Source organism: Emiliania huxleyi (genome assembly GCF_000372725.1).
Source record: "Emiliania huxleyi CCMP1516 chromosome Unknown EMIHUscaffold_142, whole genome shotgun sequence".
Taxonomy (NCBI): domain Eukaryota; phylum Haptophyta; order Isochrysidales; family Noelaerhabdaceae; genus Emiliania; species Emiliania huxleyi.
Genome location: NW_005201176.1, coordinates 294,970 through 305,256, shown reverse-complemented (window position 1 = coordinate 305,256; position 10,287 = coordinate 294,970). Strand labels below are relative to the sequence as shown.

The 10,287-nt window shown below is 65.4% G+C and overlaps 3 protein-coding genes across 3 annotated transcripts; 1 reads left to right on the top strand and 2 right to left on the bottom strand.

Annotated features, from left to right (window-relative positions):
* Positions 1-2,110: 2,110 nt before the first annotated feature.
* EMIHUDRAFT_467468 (hypothetical protein) lies at positions 2,111-3,317 on the top strand (the record flags this gene model as incomplete). Its single annotated transcript, XM_005787485.1, has 2 exons — positions 2,111-2,712; positions 2,759-3,317. The coding sequence occupies 2 exons, from the start codon at positions 2,111-2,113 to the stop codon at positions 3,213-3,215; spliced, it is 1,059 nt and encodes a 352-aa protein (XP_005787542.1). The 3' UTR covers positions 3,216-3,317.
* A 996-nt stretch (positions 3,318-4,313) lies between these two features.
* EMIHUDRAFT_227896 (hypothetical protein) lies at positions 4,314-4,697 on the bottom strand (the record flags this gene model as incomplete). The annotated part of the gene is made up of 1 exon (XM_005787484.1): positions 4,314-4,697. One exon carries the CDS (start codon positions 4,695-4,697, stop codon positions 4,314-4,316), a length of 384 nt encoding a protein of 127 aa, XP_005787541.1.
* Positions 4,698-5,509: 812 nt separating this feature from the next.
* EMIHUDRAFT_455409 (hypothetical protein) lies at positions 5,510-9,387 on the bottom strand (the record flags this gene model as incomplete). The annotated part of the gene is made up of 10 exons (XM_005787483.1): positions 5,510-6,140; positions 6,253-6,451; positions 6,617-7,278; positions 7,359-7,501; positions 7,659-7,777; positions 7,868-7,984; positions 8,254-8,399; positions 8,612-8,738; positions 8,862-9,080; positions 9,197-9,387. The coding sequence occupies 10 exons, from the start codon at positions 9,385-9,387 to the stop codon at positions 5,589-5,591; spliced, it is 2,475 nt and encodes an 824-aa protein (XP_005787540.1). The 3' UTR covers positions 5,510-5,588.
* Between the last annotated feature and the right edge of the window lie 900 nt (positions 9,388-10,287).

Genomic DNA, 10,287 nt, shown 5'->3' with positions numbered 1-10,287 from the left:
GGGAGAAGGGTTGGCCGGGCTGTGCCCGCGCGCCTTGCAGCCCATGTTCAGGCGACGGGCCTTCTCCGCTTGGCCAACGGAGGCGGGCGTGCCGCCGCTCGAGGCGTTGCCAACGCCCGTCGAGGAGGTCTTGAGTGAGGAGGGGCGTCCAGAGCTTGACTTCATTCACTTCATCGCATCCCCCCGGCCCTGCATGGGGTTCTGCGAGGTCGACCTTGTACCCCTCATTGTACTGCCGGGTGAGCTCCGGTTTCTCCTTGTCACCGTGCACGACCGGCGCGTTAGCCGGGGCGCGCATCGCGTCCGCCCAGGCGGCGAGGACGCCGTCGTGGGGCCGCCGGTGGTGGGCCTTGTTGTAAAGGTAGTCGCCGAAGAAAAATCGACAGGCATGCCCCGCTCGAGCGCGACCCGAAGGGTGGGAAGCGCCGCGGAGAGCCAAAGGCCGAGCTTCCGCTGGAGCTCCTCCTGGAGGGTGTCGGAGGAGAGGGCGGTGGCGTACGTACCGTCGACACGGACATCGAGGGCCTTGCCGGCGAAAGGCGTTGAGGCGGAGATGAGGCGCGTGGCCTCGCGGTTGTTGACGGCGCTGTCTCCGAGGGACGGGTTGTTCTTGACGTGCACATCCCGCGCCTTGACGAGCTCCTGGTGCGCGTACCAGTCCTTGTGATTCTTGATGGCAGCGAGCGCCCGCGGCCGCGGGTACGTGGATTTGCAAGTGCCATTGAGAATCGCGTCGGTAGCTGGAAGGGACTCGGGCTCGGGGAGCGGGATGCGCTCTTGGGGTAAAACTCAGTCAGGTAGCCGCCGCGGACGGTGTAGTAGCTAGTACTTGTTTTTGTCGCGGGCGGCGCGCTTCTCGCACACCTCCTTCCAGTCCGAGAGGGCGGACTCATAGGTGGCGATAGTTGCGGCGATGGCGGGGTACTTGGACGCACCTCCCTCGTCGAGGGCGAGAAGTCGGGGTTGTGGGCGACGAGGGTGCGCCACTTCTTGAGGAGCGACATGGAGAAGTCGCTGTCGGCTCGCGTGAAGGCGGTGTCGATGTTGCACCCGCCCATCTCGGTCGGCAGCTGTGCCTGGAGCCACGCGAGGTCGCGGAGCGCCTGGGGCGAGGCGTCGGCGCGAGCAATGCTCTCAAAGGACTCATTTTGTTTTTGTTTTGCACATAAACGCAAAAACAAACAAAACACAAATCTCTCTAAACGCACAACCCCGGGCCCCGAAATCGCACAGTGACAGTCAGATTGTCGTTCACCACACGCAGCAGATCTCCATGGCGGCGGTGGCGGGCGACGCCGACAACATCAACAAGCAGGCGCGCTAGACGCGCATCAACTGCGGAACTGGGAACTGGCTCAAGTCCCCTTTAAGCGGGCCAACTGGGTCAAGAACAAGCAACTTCGGCAAACGGCCTCTTGTCCTCGGCCCCAGTGGGGGGTGTCTGCGCCGCCTAGCTCTGAGAGATTTTTAGCAATACCAAACGGGCACCTCCACCCTTCACCACCCTTCACGTACGGATCATGTAGTCCCCACAATCGCGGTCGTGGGATCACTTGTCATTCATGTGAGAGAGTCTTGTTAGTAGAGCCGAGCACTTGGAGCACTTGGAGTGCAGTCATTAGCGGTGAACCTTCTTTTCTAGACCGGAAGGATTGAGAGCAGCCTCGCTCTCAATCCTAGAAGTCGAAGGATTGTGAGCAGCACTCCTCGCAATCGTAGCATCTCTGTGCGATTGCGAGCGCCGGCGCTCGCAATCCTAGACTTTGCTAGGATTGCGAGCGCTCTGGCAGTAGTCGTAGGCGTCACCAGTCACCTTGGGAGCAGAGCTGCTCTTAGTCCTAGAAGATGTAGGATTGCGAGCGCCGGCGCTCGCAATCGCACAGAGATGCTACGATTGCGAGGAGTGCTGCTCACAATCCTTCGACTTCTAGGATTGAGAGCGAGGCTGCTCTCAATCCTTCCGGTCTAGAAAAGAAGGTTCACCGTCATTAGCCTCACATCCAGGGCCGAGAAGCGGGCGAGCATTCGCTTTTGGTGTGCCAGTCCGCGCCAGTCTGCGCCCAGCCTTGTCGTGCCAGTGCTGTGAGAGAGGCTTCGTTTGGGACCAAAAATGCTCGCGACCATCGCGGCCGCTACCTCTGACGTCCTCGTCATCGGTGGCACTGGTCTCATGGGCGCGCCGACGGCTGCACGGCTACTCGAGGCTGGCCGGCGCGTCGTCATCATGAGCCGAGGCAAGACGCAGGGCCAAGGCACCAACGGCCGCCGGCCCACAACGCCAGCTGGCGCCGAAATGCTGCTGTGCGACCGCGACGACGAAGATGCCTTTGTCGCTGCGCTGTGCTCGCCCGACTGCCCTCGCGTCATCGTTGACTTTACAGCGATGAAGCCATCGCAAGTTCAGAGCGTCCGGCGCGCGCATGAGAAGCTGCCGCTGGCGCACTACATCTTCGTCTCGACCAACATGGCTTATCCGGGCGGCGTGGAGCGCATGGATGTCTCCGCGACGGACGGACGCATCGCGGAGAAGTCGGCGCGGCTCGGCTCAGCGAGCGAGGCGCCGTGCAACTACGGCGGCAACAAGCTCAAGTGCGAGGCGCTGCTTCACCGTTACGCCGCCGCGGCGCCGCCGCTGCGCTCCACCGTCGTGCGCCCGCCTGCCGTCGTCGGAGCCGGCTGCGACCCGCGGCACAAGAAGCTGCAGCGGCTCTGGTGCTGCCGGACACTTCCTTGACACCACCGACATCTCCGACTGTAGGCACGAGAAGCTGCAGCGGCTGGTGCTCGGCCTGCCGCCGCTGCCAGAAACCAAGGCGTGCCCGCCCGCCGAGCGGCCCGGCCGCCGCTTCCGCGTCGCGTGCGCAGACGACGTGGCGCAGGTCATCGCGCGGGTCGTCGACCGCCCGCCGCCGCCGACACATGCGTCCGCGCAGCGGCAGGACGGCGGTGCTTCCGAGGCGTACGAGGCCTTCAACGTTGCCTCGGGCGGGCCGCAAGGGTACGACCTCGACGATTATGTCGCCGCGCTGGCGGCGGCGCTCGGCCGACCGGTCCCCGAGGTTCCCGAGGCGCCCGAGATGCGCAACTATGAGAAGCAAGGCGTGCTCGACACGACGAGGGCCGAGGAGGAGCTCGGCTTCGTGCCGACGCAAATGAGCGAGTGGATGGCGGCGACGGTGGCGTGGCACGCGCCGCTGCTCGACGGCTGTAGCTAGCACCGCCACCGGAACAGATGCTCTTTAGCCGTCGCCGCACACAACCCGAACAAACAACACATGTACGTCACATTTATTTCTAAACTTTCGCTGGCTCGCGGCACGCGCCACGGCTAGTTGGCTCTGGCTCAATGTGACGCCCAAACACAGAAGGCACGTACGGATCAACTTTTGCTATTTCTTTTGGCTGCTGCTGCGAGCCTGCCCGAGCCCCTTCTCCATGTGAGGCCACGCTGCCCCCCCACACGACGTTGCCACACCGCATTACTGTGCGCGCCACCCCACGCCGCGCAGGGCTAGGAGGGGGCGTAGGGACTGCCGCACCGGCGCACGCAAGAAGGGCTCCACGCCGCAGCAGCGGGATGACGTGATCCGTGGCATTCGGAAAGAGCGCAAGGCGGCGGCGGCGGCGGCGGCGGCGGCGGCGGCGAAACCGGCGGTGGCTGTGGCGGTGGCGCGGCCGGAGGCGTCCGCGGTGCGCGTGAGAGGCACAGGCGGCTCCTCGCGGCCAGGGCGGGTTGCGGCGACCGCCGCGCTGCTGGAGGGGCAGCCTGCGGTGCGCTCCCCCCCCCGTCCCCGCCTGGAAGCCCGTGCGGTCCGTCGGCCCACGCCGGCACCTCCTGCACAGCGCCTGCTGCCCCACCTCCTTTGGCAGCGCCTCCCTCCATTCCACACACTGGCCTCCCCTCCGGTCCCTGCAGGACCCGGGCGGCAGCAGCGCCGCCAGCCGCGCCCTGGACATGCTGCGTACGGAACTCACTGCGAGCGCCGCGGCGACGCGGCGAGCATACGCGCAGGCCGGAAGCGAGGCGGCAGCTGTCGGTTGAGTCAGCTGAATTCCGCATGTTCGAGACGGCGCGTCAGCGGTCAGGTCGTTGCACAGTTGTGTTTGATCAGCTATGATAATGGGAGGAAGGAAATGATAGAGGAAGAAGAGACCGAGCGATTGACATCTTTAGCGTTTGATGCGGGACTTTACGTATATGCGGCGCGGGCGCGCGGGTAGACCCAAGTGCCAAGACCGGGTCGGCGGGTCGGCGCGGTCATCGTCGGCTTCTCCGCCCTCCTCAGCGACCTGTTGCACAGCCGCCGCCGATTTTAGCCAGAGCCATCGCTCCCGCCGCCCTCTGGCTCGGCCTGCGCCGGCGAGCAGGGTCGATCGCACGGGCCGGCGTCGCCCTCCTCATCCGAGCTCTCGTCAAACGCCTTTGGCCGGTGGTACTGGCAGCAGCACTTGGACTTTTTCCGCCCGAGGTCCTGCCGAAGGGGCGGGCGGAATGGGCGATTACGCGCGCGGCATGGCGCGATCGCGCGCGCGGCCCTGAAGCGCGCCTCGTTATCCACCACATCCTCCGCAAACCTCACCCTCCGGCGGCGCGCCGTGCGCAGCTTCAGCGTGAGATGTGCCGGCGCGGTCAGGAACTCGGTCGCTGTGACGCAGGTGGTGAGGCTCGCGCTGCTGCTCGTCGCCGCCGTGCTCATGGCGCGTCTCAATCAAGTCGGAAGCCTCTTGTTCTTGCTCGGGGGCTAGCGGATCTAGCGGCGCGTCGAAGGGTAGCAAAGAAAAAGCTCAACAGGGCAGGCCCCCGAAAAAGCCACTGATGCCACCGGCCGGCCTATCCACTGGGATTTCATCGGCCGTTTGGAGAACTTTAAGCCAGATCTGCTGCGCGCGGCGGCTCGCTTCCCCTCCCTCTTGAACTATGTGCTACACGTTTATGACAGCAGCCCCCATGGCGCACAGAATAACAAGCACGGCGGGAGTGAAGAGGAGCAGCAGCTTCTGCGCCGTGCCGTGCTTGATGACCCCGAGACGGCGTGCAACTTTTGCTACGTGCACACGCAAGACTACGTATGTCTAGGCTACGAGCTGCCTGCCGAGTGTGGCGCGTGCCCTCCTCCTCCGAAGCGATTTCCCTCCAAGTATCCAAAATAATCAGCACTAGAGTCCCTGCCGTGTGGCCTCCACGGCACTGTGACACCGCGCCGCGGCGGCCTCGCTCGGGAGAGGCTATTTCGGACAGATCACACACCTGTTATATTGAGAAACACACGTGCTATGGCGCTGCGCGCCCGCTGGTCTAACGTCTATGAGAGGTTGGGGTGTGAGCCCTGTGGAGCTGTGCCCTGGCGCCCGGAGGCCCTGGGTGCTGGGAATGGGGACTACCCACGTGGGCCTAGAAGGCCCGCGCGCAGGGTTCACACAAAAACACAATGACACTGGGTCCCACGAAGGCGAATGCGATGACGGGGCCTCTAGTGTGTGAGCTCTAGCTACGGCTTTAGTGAGCTCACTCATACGCACGCACGCAGATAGATCGCTACTAGGATTCGAGGCGGAATTTCACGCGGCGAACACCAAGGAATCAGAGTTCACGGGTGCCGCTGCGCAAGCCGAGGCGCGGTTGGGGTGCCCACCGTGCGCCCGCCCTCGTTGAAGGCGTCGACAACAAAGTCATACTCGACTCCAGCGGACAGCGCGCGCGTCTCCAGCGACGTTGCCCCGCCGTACACCTGGTAACTGTGAAACTGGCCGGGGGCGCCGCGCTCGCCGAAGCGCACCACGTACCACTCCGCCCGTGCCGCCGCGTCCCACGCAACGCTGGCGCGCCGTGCGTCGGCGCTGTCGCGGGTCACTCGCGGCGCGCCGACCCTCGCCGGCGGCTTGACGGCGGCGGTCGTGCCGAATATGCGGAGGTCGGAGAGGCCAAACGCGGCGCCGGCGGGCGTGTGCGCCGAGATGACCCGGAGGTGGCGCAGCGACAGAGGCTGGCGGAGCGCGACGTAGTCGTGCGGCGAGTCGCGCCCGCCCTCCCTGCGGTCGAGTTCGGGGACCACCGTCCACCGCACGCCGTCCGCCGACGCCTCGCAGTAGTACCGGCACGCGTCGCGGAGCGGGAGGCGTCCCGTCTGCTTGGCGCCCACCTGGTGGGCCAGGAGGTGGGTGGTGTGTTGCGAGGCGGCGGGCGAAGGAAGGCGGCGGCGGTGAGAGAGGGCGGTGGTGGCAAAGGGGGCATCGAAGCGTGTCAGGCGTCGCCTCAGCAAAGTTGAGCTGCACCGCGTAGGCTGTCGCGTTGGCGCCCAAATCCACCGCCAGCCACTCCCCCGCAGCGCCGGTCTCCGCTGACCAGCACGTGCGGATGTCCTCGTCGAAGGCGCGCGACGGGGCGTTGGCGCCGGAAGTGGAGCTGGCTGTGGCCGGCTTGTGGAGTGACAAAAGCTGCCAGTCGGGGCGCCTAGTGGCAGGTGGAGGAAGGTCGGCATCCCATGGTGGCACGAGCAGGGGCGCAGGAGCCTTCCATGGCCAACGTTTAGGTGCTCATTCTCTATGTGTCGGTGTCTGTGTGACTGCGTGCGAGATTTGCCTGCCGTCGACACCAACGGGGAAGTCGCCGAGGTACGTGTCCGCGTTCATCCACTCGCCCTGCACGTGCACCGGGTTGATGACGAGTCGGCGGATGTGCCTCGCGATGACGGCGATGGTGACGTGCCACAATCCGCCGTCGAGGCCGCGGAAGATGCTGCCATGCCCCGCGCCTCGCATGAAGCCCGTCGGCTTGGCGGAGAAAGGCGAGACGGCCGAGTACTTGCTGTGGTGGCTGTGGCCTAGGTCGCGGAGGCTCTTCGCCACAAAGAAGCCGTCGCTGTACGTGAAGAATTGCGTGCCGGGCGAGGCATACTGGAGGAAGTATACGCCGCCCACCTTGGTTATCCACGGACCTTCAACATACGGAGCAAGTCTGTAGTCGTCGTTGCCGTTGCCGCTCACCTCCCACCCGTTCCGCGCGGCGTCGGCGAACGCCACCGCGCTGTGGTGCGAGACCTCCCTCCACCCCCGCGCCGGGTCGAGCTCGACGACGTGCGACGCGTTGCCCCCACCTGTCGGGCCCCAAGTCTGGTGGGAACCGTACGCCAGGTACACTCTTCCATCGTCGTCGAGGAAGAGCGCCGGGTCGGCGTACGAGGGCAGGGTCGCCACCTCCCGCCACTTGCCCTTGAACGGGTCGTCGGTGGTATACAGCGCTCTCGAGTGCGACGCGGTGAAGAAGAGCCGGCCCTCCATCTGCATCACCGTCGGCGCGTAGTCGTCGACTGGGAGGCCTACGGGACGTGTCGGGGACACGTCGTGGACGAGTCCCGGACATGGCGGCGAAGTCGTCGGTCGGGAGCGCCAGTCGGCACGATGAGGGACCACCGGACCAGGTCGTTGGACGCGTAGTACCCGCCATTCTTGGACAGGAAGAGCAAGTACCGCCCGCCGAAGACCACCATGGTCGGGTCCGCCCCTTCGCGGAACGACTCCCCCGTGGTGGGCTGGAAACGGTACGGCAGATCGATCGGGTTGCAGAACGTCGGCGCTGCGGCGGCCGCCCCGCCCACGGCCTCGGCGGCGGCGGCGGCGGTATGGCTCTCGAGAAGCCCACGCGAGCTCCGCTCGGCAACCGCCGCACGCCGCGGTGCAGCGGCCGAGCCTCTTCCCTCCTGCGCCAATGCCACCGCCTGCCGCAGCGTCGGCTCGAGGCACTGGCAGCGGCCCTGCCCTGTTGCGCAATGAGACGTGCCTGCGGCAACCGGCAACGCACGGCGCTGAGCCGTCTCCGCCAAGTGCATCCCGTGGGGAGCTTGGGCTGGGCGAGCCGCCTTGGTCTGACTTGTCCCGCACCACCGCGAGCTCGAAGCAGTTCATCGCGGCGTACAAGCACCCCCTCACGGTGCCGCCCTCCCTGCCGCATTGCTCCTCAGTCTTCCCGCTCCTCTCGTCGGGCGGCCTACGGGACGCGTAACGGACGCGTCGTGGGGGGGCGAGCCCCGGGCATGTGTCGGGTCCGCTCCGCTCGTCTCGCGGCCGGAGGCTGCAGAGCTGAAGCCGCTTGAGGCGGAGGCGGGCTGCCACAGCGGCATACGCTGGCTGGTGGGCGGCGGCCCACGGCGTCACCTACGAGCACGGGGCTTTGCGGCTCGCGTGACAGGATGAGCCGGCCGGCGGCCGAAGGCGTGAGATTGAGCCGTGTCCCTTGTGCTTGAGAGTGCCATGAACTGGGGTTTCCTCATGCGGGAAGCGAAGCTTGTCTCTGCTACTGCGGCCGCCTCGATGAAGACGGCCGAGGGAGACAGCTGCGGGATGTGCACGAGGTGGGCCCCGTGCGGCGAGATGAGGACATCCGCCTCGGCGTAGCGTCTTACCTGGACAGGCGCAGAAGGCGCGGATGGACGGTGCGAGCGCGTGCTGCGAGTTGGGTGCGAGGTCTCCTCACGCCGTTGATGGTCTCGACTCCTCTCTCTTTTCCTCTCTCCCTCCCTCCCTCCCTCGCTCGCTCGCTCGCTCGCTGCTCTCTTTCTCGGCTCTCTCTCGGCTCTCTCTCGGCTCTCTCTCAGCTCTCTCCTCTACTGTGCACCTGGTCGCAAAGCGAGTCGGGCCGCTCCGGCAGCCGAACCACCTCGAGGGGAGCCTCTGCAGCCCCGGCAGATCGCAGCGCGGCGGGCAGGTGCGACCGCAGGGCGGCGATGGTCGCGTTTGACAGACTGCGTCCTCCCACGTGCGGGCCCGGCAGCCGGCACGGGTTCTTGGAGCCGCCGCCGCCGCGCGGGCGGTCGATGATCCGCACCCGGAGAGGGGCGGAGGGCGGCCGCGAGGAGATGCCGCACCGGCGCCAGACGAGGGCGCGGAACGCTTTGCCGGTGGCGGCTGTGAAGGTGCCGCGTGTGCCTTGCGGACGGAAGGACCTCCTCTTGAGGCAGCGCGGCGCGTCGGTCGTCCCAAAATACAGCCTCGCAGTGGGAAAGGCGTAGGCTAGCAGTTCGCGTGTGAGCGGCAAGGCTTCGTACTGCCACCAGATGATCTCCGGAACGATATTGTCCGCAAAGCTCGTCGAGATGATAGGATACGTCAGCTCCCGCGTCTGGTGCCCGATGTTAATGACGAATCGCTGCTTGGACGTCGCTCGAGGGAGGCACCGATTCTTGTCATAGGGGCAAGGGACCGTCCAGCACAGCCCAGGGTCGCTGATTCGCGTGTCACGAGCAACAGCGCCCAGCAGAAGCGCAGGCAGAAGCGCAGAAGAGTGTTGCCATCAACCACCCGGCACCTTTTCGGAACACTCAACACGCCGTTCCCAACGACGATCTTTGGACCCCAACCCCAAAATCTCTTACGGGAACAGACGCCGTTCATGGCGATCCCTTCCGTGTTTCGGCCTTTTTTCACTCATCACCCTCTCTCTCTCTCTCTCTCACCCTCTACTTTGCCAGCAGACGCCGTTCCCACAGCCAATGGCAACGATCTTTGGACCCCTAAAGAATATATGCCGCATAAATATACTTTTTATAGGGACAGCTTTTCAGAAGCATTCCGCTCCAACTTGTCACTCTCACTCAGCGTCATAGCATTCGAGCGTGCCGTGCGCGGGGTCCCGCCGCGGTCGAGTTGTAGCAGCCGAAAAGCAAGGGCCAGACTCGCTCGAGCCCGTCCACGCCTTCGTATGTTCGGCCGCGCAGCACCACAGGCGCGTGATGCTCGGCAAAGGTGCGGTAGTAGGCAGCCCACTGCTCTTGTGGGGTGGCGTGGATGCGGCGGGCGGAGACGGCGAAGCAGCCGCGCTTTGGGAAGACGTAGTCTCGGGCGCAGTTGAGTCGGATGGCGCCCGTCTTCCGACCCAGGGCGAGGACGTGCTTACCGTTTGCTCGCCCAGCACCGGCGCAGACGTCGTGTACGATGCCCAGCTCGCTGCTCAGCGACACGAAGCCAAGGTCAGCGCGTGAAGCCAGCTTGCGAAGCGCGTCCTTGAAGCTTAGCGGGTTCCTGATGTGGCTCCTCCACGGGCTGAGCTTGAACTCCCCCGGGTCGGCCGCCCTGTTCACGCGCGCGCGAGACGTGCAGACAGGGTTGCCAGGTGAGAGCGAATGGCGCGGTTCACGCCTCGCACAACTCAGAGAGAGAGAGAGATGCGCTCTGCATGGTGATATGGCGGGATATGGCGGGATACCGGGAGATACCGGGAGTCGAGATACCGGGAGATACCAGGAGATACGAGATACGGGCAGATACGAGATACGGGGGGAGATACGGGCAGAT